General features: G+C 37.7%; 1 protein-coding gene across 2 annotated transcripts in view; it reads left to right on the top strand.

The window, feature by feature from the left end:
• Nucleotides 1-5,381, top strand: part of LOC139688056 (oxysterol-binding protein-related protein 1-like) — a 252,397-nt gene extending 247,016 nt beyond the window's left edge. For both annotated transcript variants that reach the window (XM_071585472.1, XM_071585471.1), the window contains exon 22: nucleotides 1,466-5,381. In XM_071585472.1, the coding sequence (XP_071441573.1) occupies nucleotides 1,466-1,568 (103 nt within the window). In that variant the 3' untranslated portion in view covers nucleotides 1,569-5,381. The remainder of the gene's footprint in view (nucleotides 1-1,465) is intronic.
• The last annotated feature ends 19,948 nt before the right edge of the window (nucleotides 5,382-25,329 follow it).

The following is a 25,329-nucleotide window of genomic DNA, read 5'->3' as shown; positions in this document are numbered from 1 at the left end:
ATAAGAGTAGTGGTGTGGTCTGAGATGAATGCTGAGTTAAGACTGTTAGAGGAATTATTTTTTTAGAACTTGTACAATAATGTGGAGTTAGCCAAATGCTTTAGAGGGTGAAAATGAATGCAGGAAAGTTGGTTTAAGTGAGATTGAGATTGTAACACCAGTGAAAATTTCAAATATGGAAAACCTGTAAGGGGTAGATGGTACATTCATCAGGTGAAGTATTGAACTGCAGGGATAATTTGCTTATTACTCACCTGCATAAATTTTGTTATTTACGTATGCAAACTTTAGTTCTTCCAAATGCAAACAAAAAAAATTCCCTTTTGTCTGAAACATTCATTTATGATGACAGTAAATGATGGGAATGGGTCTGAGATGGAATGTAAACAATTATGGAGCAACTATCTTTTGAGTGTTGGAGGGATAATGTTCATTAAAGTGTTGATGGAGTATGGAAAGTAATATTGAACAAAATGTGGAGAATGCATTGTCATTTTATGTGTCGTAGGAGATGTATGAACCATCTGTTGCCATTTAAACAAGAATTTGTGAAATGTGTTAGTGACTCTTACTTATGAAAAAGAAAGCTGGCTGTGCTTTTATTGATTTTGAAAAGATGCATGATATGATAAACAGAGAAAAGTATTGGAAAGTTTTGAGAGAATACAGAGCAAATTAGAAGCTACTGAATGCAATAAAAGTAATGATTGAAAATAATGAGTGTGAGAGTGAATAATAACTTGAGTGCCTGGTTTAAACGAAAGAATGATGTGAAAACGAGGAGATGTCATATCACTTTAGTTACTAAATGGTAGTGTTCAAAATATAATGATATGCATTATATTATTGATAAATCAATGCAAATTTCAGCCACTCAAAATGACATGAAAGAAGTAGCCATAGCCCTTATTCTATGTACAGTATATTATTTTCTTTGCCATTGAACGCATTATTTTCTTTATCAAGAAGCAGAATTTTGCTTACCTATATCATAACGGTTTCTCAATAGCACTGCATTAAATTATTTTCTACTTCTCAGCCCCAGAGATGTGTGACACAAGAGTCTAACAGAACCCAGACTGGTGCCAACAGATTAAAATTTTGTTTACAATTCATAAAACAATAAAGTCCTAATCCTTTTCCTTCACTTTTATGTCAGTAAAAAAGTTGAATAAATTAATTATATACTTAGGTACTTTGTGAATGATTTCTGTCGACTCTGAATCAACCCCTTTTTCAAGGTAGTACTTATGAATTACCCCATATACTTTTTTCCGTTTATTTCTAAAGGATATGATATGTTTTATTGTTACCCGATAACATTTGTAAGTAAAATCCTTTCTTTCTTAGTATCTCCTGTATCTCTTAGTATCTCCCTAGAAAAATCCCCTCTACTCTTTGTACCTTCTTGCCCATAGGTGACAATTTTTTTAACAAATTCTTCCACTACTCTTAATCTTTCCAGGTGGTTTTGCCAAGGCACTAATCCTTATACAAAGCAGGAAGACTGGTTGTACAGTGGTGGTTACTGGGACCGAAACTTCATAGATATTCCTGATATATTTTAAAAGACTGCTACCATTGTAGAGTTATCACAAACTCTTCTTATGCATTATCATTCTAATTTTTCCTCAAGTGCATTCCAAAATGTATGATCTATTATAAGCTCTTTGTGCATTAGGATAAACTTTTAGTATTTTTATTCATTTGCCCTTTTGTGCATGAAAATCCTTCTATCTTTTGGACTTGGTGATATTTTAACTTCCTTGACTTTGATTTTGTCTTAAAATTGCATTGTAATTGCACCAAGTTGCACTTTGTTTTAAATGACCTTTGCTTTTCTGTAATTAATTTAATAATCAACGTATTTTTGGATGTGTTTTGGTTAATTAGGTTTTCACCATTTTGCTTTTTTAAATTATAAGGGGAAGCACTTGTAACGGGTTATTAATCCATTTTTGCATCATTAAATACAAACACATTGTTTTATTAGTACCTCTGAATATCATTTCATATTTTTTCTTACATAACGGGATGCAATAATGAACGCATTGCACTTAATAAACGTTGATTAGGGAGAATTAAAAATATCAATTTTAATGCTCAGTGCTATATTTTATCTAAATGCAAAAAATACCTATATTCTTGGATCAAATGGGTTAGATTACTAATTATATGTCCACCTAAAATACTTTTTTAATGACTGGGAAATGTTGGCATATGACTCTTAAGCAGGTACGTAACCAGGGATTGATATGTCCTCAAAATTATGCTTGTTTCCTTAATAAGGAAGGACAATAATGAATCCTTGATATTTTCAAAACAAAAGCATAGAGCTTTCAGACTTATACCCAAGTCCAAATTGGCTACTGATTTTATGATTACACTAATAAAAAGGATGAGGGAATTCATAAATTTTAACTTACTATAAGCTAAGGGTTTCATGACTGTGAAGAAATTAATTCAATAAGCTTATGTTGGGGTGTCATGGAGTCCTGAATAATATTCATTCTTCTCAAAGGTCATTTCTTAATTCTAACCTAAATCTAATCATTTTGGACTGCCCCAAAATGAAACCTTAGCAACAAACTTGATTTTAGGTCCAAAAACGAATTTCATGACGTTGGTAAATGTATTGCCATAATTTGGGAATAGCATGCCTCTTGTAATGTGTGAACTGGTTGCATTTTGAAACTTTTCAGCTCAACTAATAGTTAATTTAATATATCATGGTTATAAACATAAATTAAATTAATATTATTTCAGTTACATAATTTAAATAAATATGATAACTGTTTATTTCAAATTATTAATTCCTTGAGCATGTTTCCATGCTAACTTCAGGAATGGAATGCTACTTGACTGGGTATTTGAAGAGTCAAAATATATTGTATCAATTACAGCAAGAAAAGAAAGGCCTAGCAAAAATTATGATTAAAAATGATCCATGAAATCATCTGCAATGTTAATAATGACTATCTTCCATATACATATATAGAACCTAGGCTTCCACATAATGATTCCATGAACAGATTCCGTAGTTTAGGGCAGTGGCAGTTAAGTAAATGTTATGTAAATGTGTACAAAAGATTGTGCATATAAAGTAGATAGTCTATTTTGGTTGGCGTGTGCATGATAAAAAAAACTCACAGAAGTGAGGTGGATGTTTTGTATAGATATCACGGAGCAAAGCAAGTGATATAGTGGAGGTATTGATGTGTGAATGGTAAATGTGCATAAAGTTGCTGTACAAATTAGAGCTCAAAGAGTGAGCGTAATCATAGTCAACACATGTATCAGCATGTGCCACTATAGGCTTGTACATAGACATAGAATTATTGTTGAAAAGAATGTGCTTCTTCTGTTTATATCTGATGAATTTGAGCGATGGTTAATAATATAATGTCCTGCAATTGAAATAAAATGTCAATTCTTAGTATATAATTCCACATTTTACAACCTAAGGTTGTACTGCCATTATTTCCAATACTTGATCTTGCGTTCCCTATTTTTTGAACTTGCCTTTGTTCTTCAAATTATTACATGCTCAGTAATGAAAAAAAACTAATGGAGAACCTCTGTAAATATAAGGTCTCTTGCTTCAGGTTTTGTTTTGGAGCTTTCATAAATAAATTATCAAATTTTATGAATTGCTCAAAATTGATACTATATTTTGTAGGTGATAACCTGTGGAATCTCATTTAAGAGCTAGGTAGGTAGGCATTGGTTTGTTTACTTTGAAGAATGAATGTTGTAACTCCTTCCAAGATTCTTTGTAAAAGAAATGCATATAAATATTTCAGTTGGTATTAAAAAAAAATGTATGTGCATGAAGGGTTAATAAATTCATGTAATCCCATGGTCCACCATAGCTGTGTTTGTTATATTATGTGAGAATTTCCAATTTAATTGATGTACTTCATGTAAGAATTTTAGCCTCTTGTTTTTGAAGTCCAATTTTAATAATGTCCAGTGTTTTTAAGTGTGTTGAATGATATAATTGTTGGTAAATGGAAACCTCAGTTAACACTACTGAAGCTCATACTGTTTCAAGGTTGATAATAAATATTGTTTTTGGTAATTTAAAATGTTGTTGAATATGTGCCTATTTTATTTGTTATGTGAATGTGTTTGTGCTATTATAGACCTACTAAAATCTTAACACATTTAATTCAAATAAGATATTCAAATCACTCATACAGGATGCTTGGTATTGAATAGGCCATGAAAATGACTCTTTTACGTAATAAATGACAGGACAAACAGGATAGAGTAGTTCAGTCCAAAATTTTCGCCTCCCTTGGATAAGACAAGTTCTTTTGTGATCTATTTCTAAAAATGAGTGCCAATCTTAGTAAAACCATTCGGTGGTTATCGCTAAATAATTATCTGCACTGAAAAACCTGAATTTTCTTAAATATTGATTATAAATATACAATTATGTACATGAATAGAATTTTTGTTAATATGGTGAGGTTTTTATTCTGGCCCAGTTTTTAGAAGATTTGTATATGAAAAGAATTTATGTCCAACCACTAAAATGGCAATAATTCAGTTGATTTTAGTCCTGTGATACACAAGTAATAATATGTATTGTGTAACCACTTCAAAACTAATTTATTTAAAATTTAATACCTATTTTCCCTGATATTGATCAAAATTGATCAGAATGTGACTTTTTTTGCAGAATGATAAATTTATTTGTTAGGATGCTTGAAACAAGCATATATTATTGTTATCCATGCATGTAGTGGTGAGCAAAATTTCTTACAATGCCTGTGTGAATGACAGAAGTGAGTAATTGCTTTGGATGGTACCACACAGTTAAGCTTTCTTTAGATATAATTGGAGTTGTGCTGTTTGTGTTGTGCAACTTGAAACTCATTTTCATAAAATGCTCATTGGTTTATTTCTCTCATTAAGGTGAGAAATGCTATATTTGTACTCTTACATATTCCACTGAAAAAAAGGCCGTAACTTTTTTGGGCTAACTCTATTGTATTAAAAATCAGCATTATAAATACAGCCAACATTTTCCATAGTTTACTGCAAGGAAATTTATTTTTATGCATTCTTGCTAGTCTCTCTTACATAACGGTAAATACTTTTCTTGGTGATTTTCTAACAAAGTCTTACGTCATGCTGTCATTTCTTTAAATTTTGTAACTTTGGGGGACCACATCTGTCAATCTCTTTCCATCAGACTGTAGCATAAAATAGTCACTGAGCTCAGAAAAAAATGTATAAAGTGTTGAGTGGCAATGCTATTCCAATTGTATGTACGATTATCTAAATCTTAAAGTGAGAATTGATCCTGCAGCAATGAATGTTAATTAGTAAACATAAAATGTCACTGAAGCAATAAAAGCAAATATGTTTCAGTCTGGCATTTTGATTAATGTCATATATCTCCTTCATCATGTCTTTGAACCTCAGCTTAGGTCATTAAATGATAAGTTCCTTTCATTTGACTTCGTTCATTCTTTTGGAATATTTATTCATGGCTGCATAACTATTATTTTCTTTTCTTGGCCAAATAATACAATGTAGGTGTACTCGGGACTCAAATGTAACACCCTGATATTTCATGCAAACTGATATAATGAGAAATGTTGCTAATGACTTCAGCTGATGTTCATCTCCCCTAACAATTACAGCAATTGAGACATGTTCTTACCCTTAACAGGATTGTTTTCTTCATTTTTTAGAAAAACTTTTCATTGTGGGCTCTTGTTTGAGATCTAACCGATAGAATCAAATTTTTCATAATTTTTACTTACCAGGTTGATAATGTTAACCAATGTATCCTACCATCTGGTTAAGCCTAAAAAGGGTTGTTGTTATTTGATTTCCCATGGTAATATCAACTTCAATGAAAATTCTCATCCATAGTGGAATTCAAGTCATCAGTTGGGTCTGGTGATTTTGTTTCAATTCAATAGGGCAAAGTGCCTTTCAAACAACCACATACTCTTATTTATTCAAATGTGATACAATTTCACTTTCTAATACCTTTTCAATGGCATTTTCAATTTGATAAATTGAAACATGTCTAGCAGTAAATCTTAAATTAATGAAATATATTGGCTGAATTTTAAGGCACTGTGGACTTACATTATGTGATTACCTCTGATATAAACTGCAACATCTTCCTGCCTGGGTATATCTGTCATTTATATACATAAAATTGGTTATAACAAAGGCATTTAATCTGGAGTAGCTTTGGAGAGGCAGTTTAATTTCCCCCTTTTATCTTCTTTTGTTTTTAATTATCCAATTTCTCTCACGGCCGCCATATTTTTCTTGTTTAAAATTGCAACTAGATGTTGACGAAGTTGACCGTTCACCCCAGTTCCATTTTTGTATACAGTGTTATTGTTGTATGCTGCTATTTTTGTATTCTGCGCCATTTTCATGATAGTTTTGGAAAGAATTTCGAACTCATGAGAATGTCTAGGTATGACGAAATAATATGTGCTTCAAGTTCCCACCTTTCCTGTTTTCATAAACAAGCAATTTAGAAGAGGCGAAGAAGTATTCACTGTGACAGTAGGTGTATCTTTTAGCTATAAATTAAATTTCTGTGCATCGACAAAGAGTTATGAATTGATAGCATCAGATTTTTTCCTGGCCGTTTGTATTGCAGGCGTGAGAATCTTGTCCAATAGACGTGGGTGAAGATAGCAGGGGAAGAAATTACCAATTTTTGGTGCACTTTATATTTCGAGTGGAGATGCTATTCAATGGCTTAGCAACCCCAGTTTCTGAGATCTGAATTACACCTAAACGATGCTAAAGGTAATTGCAAGTCATAATTATTTTGGGAAATTATAATTGGGGTCGTAATTTTATGCAATTCGATCAATTAAGAATTCTAGGTACATTTTCAACGGTGTGGTATAAACGTAGTTGAAAGACCGCTCGCTGATTTTTGCCGGAGTGTTGAACATATTATGATGATGAAATTCGATCATTAGCGTAATATAAGCAATTCATTTGCTAGCTATTTAAAATTATGACTGCTGTTGCGATGAACACTTAAGTTAACGAAATGATTTGTAAGGTATTTGTGATTTGGAACTAATATCATCGAGCTGGAATGAATGCATTAGTGTGTCAATAAGTCAAATATATCCCAATAGTTTTAGCGCAACTCTTTTAATTAGTGAACATAAATTTGTGGTTGAAAATGTATTTTTTAGGAACTAATATTTATCTCATTTGATATTCTATATTGCTCTTGTGGTCAGAAAATAACATTTTAAAAACAAAGATTTTATAAGGTAGCAGTGCGTATAACGTAATTTATCTACGGATCTTTTTACTTTTCGCTATTGTTATTGTTGTACTTAAAGTGTGTGCTGAGGCAATATCCTGGTTAAGAGGCTCAGAAAACCTGGCCTGGCCACCAATAACTTGGGGAGTCTAATAAATCAATTAATTGAGCTGAAATTGCGACGATATTTGAATTATCTAATTAGATTATATTAAATTTTACGTAAGTATAAGTATTCATCAAAATTTTTGGTTATAATCGTGAATACAAAATTATATTTGTATAATTATGATAAAATTCGTAGAACTGAAGACACAAATCGAAACTTTTATTACCTGCGAGGAATATTACCGCTGTTATTGTTTAGTAAAATCGTGAATGGTGAGTTAATGGCATTTCTAGTGAATAAGGCATAAGCGCTGAAGGTTTTTTAAAATAAGAAATTAGGTGAGGGAAGGAGTAGTAAATGTTATAAAACAGGTCCTTTTTCTTGGGCCCCAAAATAAAATCGGCAAAATGTGATACCTCATAAGTACATTAAACCGTTCGCACATTTATCCTGGCAGATTGAATGAAATATAGTTAATACTATTGCTTAAAAACAATGAAGTGTTGTATTTGAGTATATTTTGACGTTCTTTTGCTCATTAGGTAATTTGCTTTTTAACTGTACAGATATGCAGAGTATCATCGAATGTTTTCAAATTGTATCTCCTCGAAATTTTTAAATGTCGGTGGCCCTTTGTAAGGTGTGAAATCAGAAGTGATTAGATTTCCAATTAATTCAAATAGAGATTTTCTTTATTTATACTTATTTCTGCCACCTAAAACAATTTTTTCTTTAATTTAAGAATTTTTTTACTATTGAAGATTACAAATGAACATTTTTCGCCAAAATTGCAATTCATAATACTATATAATTCATACGCGGTACCTTTACTTCCTGTTATAAATTTTCTCTGCCCAAGCCTAATTTGAAATATCTATCTATGTGATATTTTTCATACTGGTAAGACCCCATATTTAAATTAGCCCACTAAGACCTGTCGCCAATAAAGTGCATAGAACCATATTTTTATGTGGTAAATCCACACTGTAATGAGCAGGGGTTGTCTGGATTGGATGAAAAACTAATTATCGTGTATTTTGGCTGATACATCTCCATAGATTATTTCCCCCCTTTACATCACACACTGTTGATCAATAACGACTTTTAATGACCCCATACGATGCATTAGAGCTCCAAAGTATATGGATATCATATTTAATTAAACTAGAGTGGATTTTCACCAAAAACTAAGTCAAAATTATTAGTAACTTTGTACTAAACAATGGTAAAGGATATTCAATTGTATTATACGAGGGTCATCCGGAAAGTAGTACCCGTTCGTGAAATAAAGACACAAAAGTAAATATTAACAAACATAAAAAATTTTATTTGAAAGAGGATACTTTAAACTACTTCTCAACATAATCTCCAAGCAAATTAAGGCATTTGTCATAACGTGTGACAAGTTTCTGTATTCCTGCTGCATAGTCCTTCGCCGCCAGCTCATTGAGATACGCGAGGGACCCATCTTGCACAAATTTTTGCATAATGCAGATGGTGTTTAACAATTTCATGAACAATTGTTCGAGAAACATTGGGAAAATGCTCACAGATGTCATCAATTGTGACGCGCCGATCGTTCCTCACGAATTCGTCAACTGAGCTCACCAGTTGGTCTGTAATGACAGACGGTCTCCCCGAACGCTCATCGTCGTGTGTGTTCCCCCTCCCCATGTTGAAGTTGCGACACCACCGCCGAACAGACGACTCGTCCATTACATTGTCTCCATACACCTCCTTTAATTGGCGATGAATATCACATGGGCGAACGTTTCTTGCATTGAGGAATTTAATCACTGCCCTCACTTCACAACTGGCGGCGTTCTCAATTTTTTTAAACATTGTAAACAATCACAGAAACAACACAGGCAATGCTAGCGCCACGCAACTTGGCTCAGAGAAGGCAGACAAGCCACTGAAGCTATCTGACCTCGTCCAGCGGCTACTCGCGTCGTCAGCACTTCATGCGGCACGAACGGGTACTACTTTCCGGATGACCCTCGTACCATTTATTTCAACTATGTTCATTATTTAAGTAATAAGCTGATCCCTGCCACTCGTTGCTGCGGCTCGTGTGGTTAAATGGAAATTTCAGACGTATGGTGCTCTTTTTCTTTTGTAATCTTCAGTTGCAGTGATAGAATACATGTGCACTTCTGTTCTCTGAGGTATTGGTGTTACCCTCAGCCATCTAAATTTTATTCCTAGCATCATTTAAGCCATGGAGAAAACGACGCTGGACAAAGTCCATACCTAGAAGCGAGGAGAAAATGCAGGGTGCTAATCGCCCCAACTTTCTCCCGGTCCTTCACTTCCGTTGCGTCCATCCCATTGCCAATGTGTACCATCACTAAGCAGACAGTCGATCTAATGGAAAACGCTGCGGACATACATACACCAAAAAGGAGAAGCATAAAAGAGACTAAGAATAAGGCGGATAACGAGGTACCTACTCTAGCGGGTCCTTCAAAGGAGAGCCCATCAAAAGCCCGCCTAGGGGACACGCCTAAAGGGCGTGAGAAGACACCATCACCCACATTTCCGGTAAGACCAAAAAGTCTGAGGCAATGGAAGAGAACCGCAGGATCTCTGATACTGGGGTCCTCGCGAGCAAGTGAAAGAGGAAACACCACTTCAAAGGATAATCTTCCCACACGTAGGCCATCTCATCACTTTTGATTCATTAATTAATTTAATTATTTTAAGGTAAAATCATGACTTTTAATTTGCAGTGAAACTGCAACCGTTTTTATCGACGCAAGGAGGAGCTGGCGTAGCACCGGTATTACGTTTTAACTTAGAAGCCCTTGCATGTTATTTGCCTCGGCCATTTATACTGTTGGGTGATTTTAATCCACACGATCCTTTATGGGGAGGGCCAACGTCCCCAAGTGACAGGAGAGGATGGATTTTTTCTAACTTCATTGAGGACTTAAACCTGTTTTTATTAAACAGTGATAAAAAAACGCGTTTAAAAATTTTAAATGTAGAATTATTTGCAATATATCTCTGTGTATGCTAGACAGGCCTAGCTCCAAAGCTGAAGATGCCTGCTCATCATGATCTTTGTGGGAGTGATCACTTTCCTCTCCTACTCGCCAAAAGAGACACTTCCTACAACCGCTTAAAACCTCCGGGAAACTGGCTCATCAGCTGTGTCACTATTAAAGCGCGATTTTACTTTCAACCACGAAGCTGGTTGCGACGCGTTGCGCAACGTCAAGAGGCTATCATCGCTCATTACAGCAGCTACCGCAAACGTTCCTCGGTCCTCCGGTAACCTTACTTGAACACTTGTCCCTTGGTGGAACGAGGAATGCAATCCGGATGAGGAAAAGGGCGTTGAGTACTTTTAAGGACCAACACCATCAAATATAACCTCTTTTCGACGGTTGAGAGCGCGGGTTCGAAAGGTCGTAAAGTAAAGGCCAAGAGGGTTTCCTGGATGAATTGCGTCTCTAAGATCAATCATAGAGCCCCTCTCGTACAGTTATGGGACAAAGTAAAGAAAATGTCTGGTTCCAAGGGCTCATTCGTCATTGAACTATTGGTCATAGCTAGCCGGGTGGTTACTTCACCCCCAGATGTAAGCGAGATACTCGCCCAGCTGTTCGCGGTCAACAGCGGTGATGCAGGATGTGATGCAGCTTTTGTAGGCACAAAGAGACGATGCGAGAGGGTCCCTCTTAATTTTCGTGAGGCTCGAATAACGGCGAAATACAACGAGTCCTTCTCACCTTGGGAACTGAAATCCGCCATCACCGACTCCCATGACACCTCCCCCGGTATGGACGGAATCCACAACGCTTTGGTCGACGAAGTTGTTCCCAGAAGTACCCGACCTAACTTAGAGATTGCGCTAGTTGTTTGAATAATATCACTTTATTAGAAAGTTTGCAATCTTTAAAGCATATGTTTCAAGTTTGAAGATGCCACGTTGTTTAGTATTTGTTTCGCAGCCGTCAATAGTGAACGCTTTCAGTGAATTTTCTAAAAATTGAGAAAAGTGGTCATCGTTATGAGACACAATACTTTTATTCGAAAGGCCTTAGCCCAACCAATGCAAAAGCTGAACTGGATTCTAATCTGGGTGAGTCTGCTCCTTCGTTTACAATAGTAAAATATGGGGTGGCAGAGTTTAAACGAGGCCGTACAAGCTGTCAAGACGAGCATCGCATTGGTCGACCAAATGAGGTGACGACTCCAGAAACAGTGAAGAAAATCCACAAGGTGATACTGGATGATCGTCGAATGAAAGTGTGCGAGCTAGTAGACATAGTAAGCATTTCAAAAAGTGTGGTACATTGCATATTAACTGAAAATTTGGGCATGAGGAAGCTCTGTGCCAAATGGGTGCCGCGTTTGCTCACACTCGAGAAAAACCAGTTTCGTGAAGATGTTTCAATTGAGTGTTTAGCAAAGTTTCACGGCAAAAAAGCAGAATTTTTCCGCCGTTTCATATCCATGGATGAAACATGGGTCCATTACTTCACACCCGAGACAAAAGAACCATCAAAGCAATGGATTCAAAAGGGAGAAACGGCTCCAAAGAAGGCGAAGACCGTTTCATCTGCAGGCAAGGTCATGGCGTCGGTTTTTTGAGATGCGAGTGGGATAATTTCCATTGACTATCTTGAAAAAGGAAAAACTATCAACGGTGAGTTTTCTGCGAACTTATTGCAAAGTTTAAGCAAAGTATTCAAGCAAAAGCGGCCGCATTTGGCTATGAAGGAAGTGTTGTATCATCAAGACAATGTACAAACTCACAAATCCGTTATTTTAATGGCCAAGATTCATGAATTCAAGTTTTAATTGGTATCTAATGCACCCCTTTCGCCACATTCAGCCCCTCGGATTATTTCTTGCTCGCAAACTTGAAAAAATGATCGGGAGGTCAAAGATTTTTCAACCATGAAGAAGTCATGTCGGCAGTTAATGGCTATTATGAGGAGCAAGGCAGTTCTTATTATAAAAAGGGTATCGAACTTATTGAACATTGCTGGGAAAAGTGTAAAGAGCTGAAAGGAGATTATGTTGTAAATGAATACATTTTTTTCAAAATATTTGTGTTTTCTTTGCTGGGTCGGGTACTTCTGGGATTACCCTCGTACTCTGAAATATTTCAGCGTTAGTGGAGGTCCTAAATACCAACAACTACTTGTGGCTTGAGGATAGATTCATCAGCTCCTGGCGAGAGTATGTAGTGATACCCATTCCGAAGCAGGATAAGAAAAAAATAACCCGAATAGATATCGTCCCATCTCTCTTACCAGTTGCCTGTGCAAAGGGATGGAAAGAATGGTCAACCGACGTCTCGTTTGGTGATTCGAGAGACGATACCTTATTTCCTACGTTCAGTGTGGTTTTAGAGATCGATGATGGACCATTTGGTGCGTACTGACAATTTCATCCAGAAAGCCTTCCTACTACGCCAACACGTCGTCCCAGTCTTCTTTAACCTAGAGAAGGCGAATGATAGTGTGGAAACAAAAAATTTTAAACATGTTGCATAAGTGGGGAAGGGAACCCGCAGGAGCTTTCTGATGGGCAATTACGCTTTTAAAGTTTTATCCGTGGCTAATCACCCATGTTTTAACAACCTTTTCGATCCACGATTTTTAAATAGGATGATTGGAGCCGTCTTTTTGTGGAAGCGATACATACTGGAATTAATTTTCTTTTCCACCACGGTTTTTAGACTTATTTAACAGCCAGAGAAGGGCCACTAGGCCCTTCGCCGTTTGTTTTAATGATTTTATCGGTGAACTCAATTTTACCCTACCCCAAGTTTACCCAATTCTCTATGCTAAATCTCCGCCTTGGTTAATACCAAATCCTGATGTGAAGATTCACCCTAAAGTGTTTACAACTGAGTCGGAATACCAGAGATCCTTCAGTGCCTTCCTCGAATCACACTCCGACTTCGTCCCTGTTTATGCCGATGGATCGAAGTCGGAATCTGCTTGTGCCTGTACGGTGGTCTCGCGATATCATGGAGTCCTGAGGGGAAAAATTAGTAGTGTTTGCAGTGTTTTCACAGCCGAACTGTTAGGGATCAGGGTAGTTTTAAGCTCAATAAAAAGAAAAAGCTGCTCTTTCCTAAAGGGCTCGGACTCGTTGAGTGCGTTAAAATCCATATTTGTCTTCTCATCAGTGGACCCGATAGTTCAAGAGGTCCATTCCACCCTCCTATCCCTTCATAAAAAATGGAACGGTGTCGTTCATGTGGTCCCCCGGCCACGTAGGAATAATCGACAGTGAGAAAGCCAACAAAGCAGCCAAGGAGTCCTTGGAGAAGCTCGAGAGCGATTCAACGTTGGTACCTGTTGAGGACCATAGGTCGCCTTGCGAAACTCAGCTTTAAAACAGTGGAAGGAAGCTTGATGGTCCATCAATAGCAATATGTAGACTGAGGGCAATTAAGTCGGCAGTTTCAGCGTGGCACTCTACCATCCGGAAAATTCGGAGGGAAGAGGTCGTCATCACGCGCCTGAGGATAGGGCACTGCGTCATGACACACTCATTCCTCTTCACGGAGGAAAAAGCGTAACCTTGTTGCGACGAATGCGACCTACCTCTGACAGTGAACCATGTGTTAAGGGTGTGTGACAATTACCGGAGGGCACGTGGAAGGTGGAACATAAGGGGAACCCTGAAATCCATCCTAGGAGATAACCCTAAGTTTTTAAGCCCCATTTTAATGTCTTTAAAAGAAACTGACCTTTTGCGTAGGATATAAGAACAGTTATCTGTTTGTCTGTTTTGTTATATATTTATTTTTTTGGTTTATTGATCTATTTATTACATGTTTTTTTGTAACTTTAAATCTAAAATGCCATCAATTGTGCTTATAAACATTATTTTCTTTAATTAATTGACAGTGGTGCAAAATGAGCTTGGCTGTCGACGCTCCCTTAAAACCTAAAACTGACTAACTAACCGTCCATGGCGATATTTGTGGAAGTGATCATTTTTCTCTTATTCTAGTCAAAGGATAAAGTTCTTTTATTTTTAATCATTCCGAAAACTGGCTTTGGTCATAATGGCTATGGTTAATGTTTCGCGGTCTCGTTTTGTGGTTGAAGAGGTGAAACCTTCTCAGATTATACGCTCAAGTGTGGTTTCGGAAGCGGCAGATATACAACCGACCATTTGGTCCGAACGGGCAATTGTATCCAGGATGCCTTCCTTTTACGCCAGCAAGTCGCTTCTTCAACCTAGAGAGGGCTTACGACAGTGTGTGGAAACACAAAATATTAAATTCAGGCAGGTTCAAAAATTTCCCGAGCTTTTTGAATAGCGCGCCACGACGTGGTTATTTTTTTAAACCGCTTTCCGGAAGCGTTCCAGAAGACCATCAACGTCGACTGATGACCCCCCACATCGAGAAAGTGAACGATCTCGTTCCTGCAAATGAACTTTTGGCTGTCACGGGACTTGAAGAAGAGTGTGGCATCTTGACCGGTTCGTGATATGAAATCCTTACTAAAAAATTGAGGATGGATCGAGTCGCCGTCAAATTCGTGCCTCGCGTGATGACAGCAGACCAACAACAACATCGAGTTCAAGTCTGTCAGGAACTATTTGGTCAAGCTAAAGAAAATGAAACCGCCTTTTCCAGGATCATAACAGGTGATGAGTCATTGGTTTATGGATATGATGAGATCGAAACAAAAGTTCAATCTTCGTAATGAATTGGTGAAACATCCCCCCACTTCAAAAAAGCTCGACAAGTTCTCTCAAATGTCAAGGTGATGTTGACTGTTTTTTTCGATGCAAAGGGGGTGATTTATCAAGAATACCTACCTTACGGCCAGCAAATCAACACGGGGGCTACTACTACAGTACTACATGGGGGTTTTAAAACGCCTGAGAGAGAACACAGGCAAAAACGATCCGGACACTGGAGGAGCGGCGAGTGGTTTTTTCACGACAGCAACAGAAAAGGTACATCGTCTCTCAGAACTCGTGAGTTTTTAGTCAAAAATAAGACGCTGTGCTTCCCCTCCCCCAACCAAACCTGGCCCCGTGCGACTTTTTCTTGTTCCCCAAACTAAAAACCGCGGGCAAAAGAAAAAGTTTTCCCACCATTCAGAGATAGAGAAAAATACGACGGAGGAGCTTATGAGCATTCCGGAAGAAGCGCTCCAGGATTGTTTCAAAAAGTGGAAACACCGTTGGGATAAGTGTATACGTTGAGGAGGAGACTACTTTGAAGGGGACCCAGACCAATAATTTGTTAGTGAAGTATTTTTTGTAATAAAAATTTTGGGAAATTTTAGAACCGACCTCGTACCTTGCACAAGTGAGGTTTTAGGGGCAATTTAGCCTTTTTTATCAAAAATTCTTTAACGAACCGCTTTATCAAAGTCAAGAGTAGCCAAGCATCTATCCCGATCGTAAGTCAGGAACGGGGTACCATTAGTACCACAAACAAGAGAACGGAGTACCATAGTGAGCATAACCCTATTTGCTATTGCAATTAACGACGTGATGGACTGCATCAAGGTACCGGTGATGGGGACACTTTTTGTCCATGATCTCGCTTTTTATCCAGACTAGCTAATTCTTCGAGGCATGTTAAGGTGACTAAACAAATTCGGAGACTGGGCACTTAATGATGGATTCCGCTTCTCTACGGAGAAAACTGAATGCTTTCGCTTCCATCGACTTCGCGGACACTATGTCCCACCGGTACTAAACATTAGGGGAAGAAATCTCCCATTTGTGGAGTCCATTCGTTTCTTAGAAATGTTCCTGGATTGCAGACCAAATTAGCGACCACATATGCGGGTACTACGGGAAAATTTCTGTCAAACTCAATTTATTTTAAGATTTTTAAGCCACTGCGCATGAGGAGCAGATCGTTCTACCATTCTTTCGCCATACCGTGCTTTGGTGCGCTCCAAATTTGATTATGACTATTGTATCCTCTGTGGGGAGAGAGTCGTTTGGGAACCATTGACCGGAGTCCACTATGCCGGGTATCCTGTGGCCGTCAGCGCTTTCAGGACTTGCTCAATATTTAAGGAACAAGCTTGTATATTCTGACGCAATTGACTACATTTGGCAACCCGCAGCAACTTTCTGATGAGCAACTATTCTTGTCAAGTTTTATCCGTAATCGACCATTTATGATTTGATATTCTTTTTAATCTGCGGTTTTTGGATATGATTTACAAACGGAGAAAGGCTAATAGGCCCCTTGCCGTTCATTTTAATGATCTTATCAGCGATGTAAATTTTACCCTGCCCGATGTATGTCCTGTTTGCTACCCTAAATCGTCGCCTTAACCCCACGGCCCGATTTAATGAGTACATCCCATACACATTCAAAATCGTACACTATTGATGTGGAGTACCAGCAAATATTTAGAACCTTCCTCGGATCCTCCCTCTCTGACATAATCTCTGGGTATACGGGCGGATCGAAGTCAGAATCTGTATGTGCTTGCACAATTTTATTTTGCCTCTCCACGGACTAATAGCCTGTGCAGTGTTTACACCGCGGAAGTCTTTGCAATCAAGATGGCCTTAGATTCTTCTCTGAAGAGGCCTGCTTAGCAGGCGAAACACCTGGTGTCAGGTTTTTCGGCACTTTCCCCTCCAGCACTGTACTTTTGTGTCGTCCGAGTTTGAGTGACGGGTCACTGGCGCCGGGTTTCCAACCCCGTAAACCCTGTGTGTGTGTGTGTTTGTGACTTGCGAAGGTCAATTTGTTTGCAAATACCTGAGCGAGGGAGTAAGTGTTATATAATTTTTATTTTATTTTTTCATTTGTTTGAGTGACGGGTCACTGGCGTCGGGCTTCCCGCCCCGTAAACCCTGCGTGTGTGTGTGGTTGCGACTTGTGAAGGTCAATTTGGTGTGCAAATACCTGATCAAGGGAGTAATTGGTAGAACTATTTATTTTAATTTTCATTTGTTTGAGTGACGGGTCACGGGCCTCTGGCTTCCCGCCAAACAATAACTTTCCCACCCCCTTCTATATTCCACCTATAAGTGCCCTTAAGTGTACGGCTTTGGGTTTTACTTTCTTTACTGCTAGATTTTGCGGCAGGGGTTGTTTACAGACCAGACTATTTTTGACCCTAAATACTTTTCCCTCCTAGCGTGGTTGGAGATTTTTTTTATCTGATCCTTTATCGTTCGTGGGAAAAATGAAAAATAATAAACTCCGAAGGATAAAGCCCTCATCCGTCAGGAAGAGTCGGAGGGAAGAGATCGATCTCATACACTCGAGGATGGGGCACTGCGCTCTGACCCACTCATACCTCTTTACGGAAGAAAAACCTAGCTTTCATGAATGTGACGTACCCATGACGTTGAATTGCATCTTGATTGAGTGTTACGAATACCGGAGCGCACGAGATACTTTTAAAATAAAAGGAGGTTTAGTTAATATTTACTCATTAAGCCGAGATTTTAACTTTTGAAAGGAATCTAACCTATTGAGCAAAATATAGCATTAGTGTTTTGATATTAGGGTATTAGTGTATGTTTTAGGTTTAAAGTGTATATCTATGCACTTATTTATTTAACTTATATAAGGTGTTTGAGTTTTCAAACTATATGATAGTGGTGCAACATGACCTTAGCTGTAGACACACCCTAAATATAACAACAACTACTACTGCTACTATTACTCGTATACTTTGTAAGAGGGGTAGTGAAGTACCTTTCTTATGGAGCCCTCGACACACACATGAATTGCGAGAAATGAAAAAGCCGACACAGCGACGAGGAAAGCTCAGAGCATGCACGAGACTGATTTTATGTTAGCGCCCGTCGACGGTTTTAAGGCAGTATTGCGCAACTCGGTCTTAAAGCAACGACAGAATGCAATGCTGAACATAACCAATAAAATGCTCCTAGGGATAAAATCAGTGGCATCGGCGTGGCCCTCAACCGTCAGGAAGAACCGTAGGGAAGAGGTGGCGATTGTACGCTTGAGGATAGGCCACTGCGCCCTGGCCCACTGATACCTTTTTACGGAACAAAAACAAAAACCTCGTTGCATTCGCTGAATGAATGTGACCTACCCGTGACGGTGAGTCATGTCTTGACCGAGTGTGAAAAATCCTGGAGAGTACGAAACCTCTAAAATAAGGGAAGATTTGGGTTATATTTTAGGGGATGACCCTGGCTCTTAAAACCGAGTTTTAAAATTTTTAAGGGAACTACCCAAAAGAGAAAAATATACGAGTAAAATCTCGTTTTTAGGCTATTGGATTTAAGTATTTATATATTTATTTGTTTACTCATTTATTAAAAGGTATTTGAATTTTTTAACCATGTAACAGTGGTGTAAAACGACTTTAGCTGTCGACTCACCCTAATTATAACTACTACTACCAATTTTACCTTACCTCAACTCTTCTGTTCTTCATTCATCTATGTATTGGCGGGCTTAATAACTGTAATAATTTTGAATCAAAATTTCCAAGGAAAAAGCCTCGGAATTATCCTGAATGCGCTATTTCTATCCTCAACTACCTGAAACGGGGATCCGAAGACATAAGATAACGAAAAATAATTCGTGGAATTGTAAATTTTAGCTATGAGTAACAAAAAGTATTTTTTTTATGAAAGTCGGAAAATTTTGAAATTATAAAAGAAAAACATCCAAAGAAGCTGCGAATAATTCCACAAAATTAACTTAAGCGGAATTGAGTTTAACGACATATTAAGAGAATAAATTGATTGATGAGAGATATTACCCATCACTCCACGGAATATTTTTTCATACGACTTTGGTTTTGTTACATCATACTTGTATGGAGCAAAAAAAACATCTTATAGAACTGAGTTTTTAAATACTTCCCGCGTTACAAAAAAGAGCCCACGAAGTACCTCTTGTCGTGGTGGCTTCATTTGAAAAAAGAATACGAGATAAATTTAGCTGCCTTGAACTCAGGTAATCAATAAAAAGTTTTTTCGGTAACATGTGTGCCGATATGTTCCATGAGAAACTCTCCTATGGCTATGGTTCTTCCATTCATATCCAGATAAAAGCTATCGAATTTCCTCTACCTCATGCGCAATTTTAAATGTCAGTATACCATTTTAAAATATCTTTTTCCCCTTTAATATGATTTGATGCTTATTACGACATCCATCGTTAGTTTTTACATGTATGGATTTTATTTTTACATGTTTTAGCTTCCGAGAATATTATTAGCTCAGTTGATTCTCCCTGCGTATGCATGAATAAGTCAACATAAATATTTAAAAAGATTATTCATGCGCAGTATGACAATATTTGTGGCAGCTTTTATACCTTTTACAGTACCCACTATAATGTTTATCCATTTTACGTTTATTTATTTCCATCACTTCTTTTGAAGCTAATTAAAGCTTCTTTTGGAGCACCGGTTAAATGAAAGATAATTCCTACCCACTGGCATTGGAATAGAACCGTATTTATTTTGAGAGGAGAGAGCAATACGTACAGCGTTCGAGATAGACGTGAATCACGGAAACGGATGACATCGTGGATCGGCGTGGTGACGGGTTTCGTTGAGACTTCACTAGTGTAGTCCTCGTGATGTCGGAAGCAGAGGAAGTTATGTATGTTCAAGAATCACGGCGCTCGAGTGTGTGGGATAGGCGTTTCTCCCGAAGGCACTTGACTACAGCAGGATGCCACCGCTGCATCGGAGGGTAGAGAAAACGGGAGAACTACACTCTCCCAGGTGAGTGGGGGAAGTTTCCCAGTTTGCTTTCGCTCTCCGCCTGTGGCCAGCGAATGCACGCCATACAGAGCTGGTAGATACTGGGGGACCCACGTTCCCGCTGTTGATGTGTGTCACCCTGTGTGGAGCACTCAAGGGTGCCAATTAAAGAGCTAAATACGAACTTCATTTTATTTTCCCTTCAAATGCTCGTGCGAAGCTGGTACTCCTTTTTAGTACTCCAAACTTCATTCTCATTTAAAGTTTGTGCTAAAGAATATTACTCATATTGTTTATTATAATTTTATAAATGTTGAATTTTTCCGTCACAGTTAAATTATAGGCAGTCGCACATGAGATTGAATAGTTTTTAAAACTTTTGTGCTGTAAACCCTGGAAATGACATGCACCCCATCATAGTCACATTTTATAGACCAATGATATGGGGAAATTTTAAGGAGTCTTAAACTAAGTCTGTAAACAAAAAAGAAGCGGAAAAGGGAAATATGGGAGGACTTTCATTTCTGAAAAATCATGGAATTCATCAATTTTGGAACTAGGAGTCACTGAAAAGTTACATAAGTAACACTAAAAACAAATATGGTTAAAAGTCACCAAATTCATATTCTCATGCTGAATGAATTTATTATTCTTTGCATGATTTTTTCACCAAATATATTCACATGTGTATATATATTCACGAAATGTTCACAAAAGTGAATATATATGTATATATACATAAATACACTATGTATACTATATATATATATATATATATATATACAGTATATACATATACATATATATATATATACATATATATATACATATAGCATATATATATATATATATATATATATATATATATATATATATATATATATATATATGCTATATGTATATTTTTTTCTCACTACCTTATATCTTTAAGTTAGTACCATCAGAGCATTTATCTCTACTAAAATGGAAACAAACTCGATAAAACCTTTAGTCAAATCACAGAACGTACGCCGGTCATGCACATGCCCTAGTTCGTGCGGTGAAATTTTAGGTGAAATTAGGCTGTGATTGATTAGGTAAATGACACCCAAATGCTTCATTGCTACACTTAAGTCTTGTCGCAGATGAGGCAGCGAAAAATATAATTTTTCCAATTTGAATGCAGGTAGAATTTCCTATGATTGCTAAATTAATAGTTTCCTCTCCGCTAGGAACACATCGACTCGTGAAAGCAGCTGACTTTGGATAAGTTTCATGAAACGGTGCGTAGATGTACACATAAACTAAGTACCCCATGAAGTCTCTTTTCCTCGCGCGAAAAAGGAGGTTATATTTATGAAATACTTAAAAAAATTTGAAAACTTGATAGTGTTGATGTGATAAAGAAATTAATGATACATTCATACTATATGCTTTGCAAATATTACGGGTTAATCTTATCATAATGTCGCATAAATAACCAAGAAAATCAGATAAATATTCAATGACTATCTTTTTCAAGGTACAGGGTGCGTTCCGAAAGTAATGCAATTAAATTTCCTGCGCCGCTTCTATTGGTTGGAGTTAAATCAAACTACTTAAGGTAGGTAGGAAGACGCTAAGCTTTACCATGAAACCGGTTTCAGTGCTCTATAAGCAGTGGAAGCGGCAGGACATTAGTTTTTGCAAATCTCTGCGCGCCGACCGTGTCACGAAAAAATAGAATCGACGATCGAGCAACGTTACGCGATTAAGTTTTGTGCTAAACTGAAAAAAATTCTTCAGGAGACTAACAAAATGATTCGTGAGGCTTACGGGGACTCTACTCTGCCTTACTCACAAGTTTCGAGGTGGTTAAAGGCCTTTAAGGAGGGCCGGGAAGAGGTTCGCGGCAAACAAGCCAAAGAAGGTAAGAATGAGTAAATAATAAGTGAAAACAATGCTCATTGTCTTTTTTCGAGAGGAAAGGAGTGGTCCATATGGAGTTTGTTCCTCATGAACCGACAATGAACACTGCCTAATACCAGAATGTGCTGAAAAGACTCCGAAAAAGGGTCATCAGGACGAGAAAAGACATCCCCATTACCTGGCAACTTCGTCACGACAGCGCACCTTGCCACAACGCGCTTCGAGTCCGCGAGTTCGGGCCAAACACCAGGTGCCAGCGCTCCCCCCCCCCCCCTATAGCCCTGGTGTTACCCCAGGAGACTTATTTTTATTCCATTGGATTAAGGATAAGGATTCCCTTGGCTGATAGGAACCCGTTTTTCGTCCATAGAAGAGATCCAATCAGAAGTGACGAAGACCTTGCGCGAGGTCCCTCAAGACGCCTTCCAGGGCGCGTACCGGTCATGTCAGAACCGCTGGAAAAAATGTGTAGAGGCTCAGGGATAGTGCTTTGAAGAATTAGAAGTATTTGCGCAAATCTGTTCAATAAATTGCTTTAAAAATGTATATATTTTATTATTCACGTACGTAGTTCAAGGTTTTTTAAGCCATCAAGGGCGTGATTTCATATGATCAATTGAACTAATTTAATAAACGTCAAGGCTCGATATTCGTCTGAGTCTTGATCATATTTCCAATTAAGGGGATTTGTGGTAAAGAAAAAACCGAGTTAATATGAAATCTAACGGGATATTAACCAAACATCGTTTTAGAGAACCTCTTGCTCCAATTATATCTTTTCCACTATTTCAATACATTGAAAAAAATAGAAACTTGAGACTCGGTAGCGTAAAAAACATCAAATACTATTTCATTACATTAGAAATATTATTGGAACGTAACTAATTGCACGAGATTCCGTCTTGAAAGAAAAGAGAGTTGATGTATTTTTGTCCGATTTGATGTATTTTTGATGAGAGACTACTTAAGCTGAGACGAGAGAACTGGAGAGGTAACAGAAAACTGTGTTTCCAATTAGTGGACGGCCGCTTGACTGCGAAGGTCGTGGAAGGCACTAGACTTCCGAAGTTTTTTCTCACGTTTAGATTCAGAGAGACGGAAGGATGAAGAGTATCTCGATGTTGAAGGCTTCCAAGGTATAGAGTGAGTGCAACGTGAGAAAACTTTTTCATTTTCTCTGGAAAATAAATAGCAATTATAGTTTAACACCTTAGCACACAGAAACAATAACGAGGAACAAGAACAAATCACTTCTGCGAAAATATACACAATAAGAAATAAAATATGAATTAAAATCACTACTATGATTTTAATATACATTTGTATATATGTATATACATATATATGCCATTTTTTTAAACGCTTAATCCATTGGAAAACGGATGTTTTGTTCAGAGCATTGTCACCGTAAACAGATTACAACATTTCAGTAATGTCTTGATAACTTTTGCCGCAGCAGAAAACTTGGTGTTGATTCGAGGGGTGAAACTAGAGCAAGTGAAAGAAGCCTTTGAAACTAAAGAAGCCTTCATCTACCTGGGTAGCAGCATAGCATGGGATGGGTGAAGCTAGACTGACATCAAGCGAAGAATAGCCCGAGCTAAGAACCCATTATGAAGAAGAGGCAATCACGATGTTCAAATAACCTAAGCTAAATAAGGCTGGAAACAAGGAAGCAATTCGTCAAGACTTGTGGAGACGTGTGGAGCATGGCCCTCTATGGTTCCAAGACTTGAAACATTGAAAAAGTGGACCAGCGAAAAATAGAAGCCTTTCAAACATGGTGCTGGAGGAGAATGCTGAAGATTAAATGGACGAAACAGTCGAATTAAGGAACGAGGAAGTATATAGAAGAGTAGAAGAAGATAGGGCTATATGGAGAACTCTACGGCAAAGAAGAAATAGATGGATTGGACGCACATTGAGGCACAATGGATTGATTAGGAATATAATAGAAGAGAAGATTCCCCGAGGAAGATCAAGAGACACGTGCATAGGACAAATTAAGATGGGACAAAATCAGAGTAGGTATCAGAGATTAAGGGAATTTGCATTAAATAGAGTAGAATGGAGGGCTGCAGTAAACCAATCCTAGGAGTGAACTACTGATGATATATATATATATATATATATATATATATATATATATATATATAGAAACATATATAAGGAAAAGGGATAGGAACACGTATAAAGGACGAACACAATAGAGGTGGGGAAGGCGGAATCGAACGGATCACAAGAGTAAAAATATCTCCTCAACCGGGACTCGAACACCGGATCTTTCCACTTGCCGGGCGGATGCTCTTAACCACTTGAGCTATCGAGGATATGTAATTTACCCTGAGATCCGTGGGTCTCTCTTCTATTGTGTTCGTCCTTTATACGTGTTCCTATCCCTTTTCCTTATATATGTTTCTGTATATATGAGTATTTATTCGCCGTTTGGCGGGATTTCGTGTTTGAATGTGTATTTGGCCAATGTGGCTCATCTCTTTCTTCTGGCTATGCGTGCCACGAAACGCACTGTTCTTTTCCTGTATGATGTTGTATGAATTCTAACCACTTTCCTTTCCTCTTGTGTATTGTCTATTTCTCCTTTGGTGGGTGAAACAGCCCCCTGACGCCATCTCTTGGCTAAAGAATCGGGGCGCTTGGCGACATATAAGACCCACGGATCTCAGGGTAAATTACATATCCTCGATAGCTCAAGTGGTTAAGAGCATCCGCCCGGCAAGTGGAAAGATCCGGTGTCGATGACGTTGATGAGGTGATTAAAATAGGCTTGATCAGACGGTTCGGTTGGGGAGAGCATTTGAATGGAGAGAAATTAATGATGGGATCAGAGGGAATCGGGGTGCAGCGAGGCAGGAAGCGAGACATCCAGAAGGTGAAATAAGAGTGATGAATAAGAATAATATGCCTGACAAATTATAAATTCTCTGTCCTTTCTCATTTTATGGTGTCAAATATGATCATATTTGATAGTAACAATTTATTCACCATTTGCTTTTCTTGATTACCCTAATTTCATCGATTTCACTTGATGCATTTACACAAAGCTACGAACTTACGAGTGCGTCTTGTATGCCCAAAGAGTGGTAAATATCAATTTACGACAGAAGTCGTGTATTTCAATTAGTAATTTAAACACTAAAATTGTCATTTCAATGTTCAAAACCAAAAAATAAACCTTGGATATTTGCCTTGTTTTGGTTTACTACGCTATACTGGAAATGGATAATAAATATAGTATCCTGTTATCTGCAACTTTACCGACATAAATGTGTTGAGGTCAGTTAATTTAAAGGAGATATTAGAAACTCTGCACAGCACACTTTGTCATGCGGGAGATGTTTGGAGGGCAGGTGCCCGAAGGCGTA

This window comes from Hetaerina americana, unplaced genomic scaffold (genome assembly GCF_022747635.1).
Source record: "Hetaerina americana unplaced genomic scaffold, ioHetAmer1.1.p SCAF_2, whole genome shotgun sequence".
Classification (NCBI taxonomy): domain Eukaryota; kingdom Metazoa; phylum Arthropoda; class Insecta; order Odonata; family Calopterygidae; genus Hetaerina; species Hetaerina americana.
Note: the sequence above shows the minus strand (reverse complement) of the source record. Positions and strands in the feature narration are given on the sequence as shown.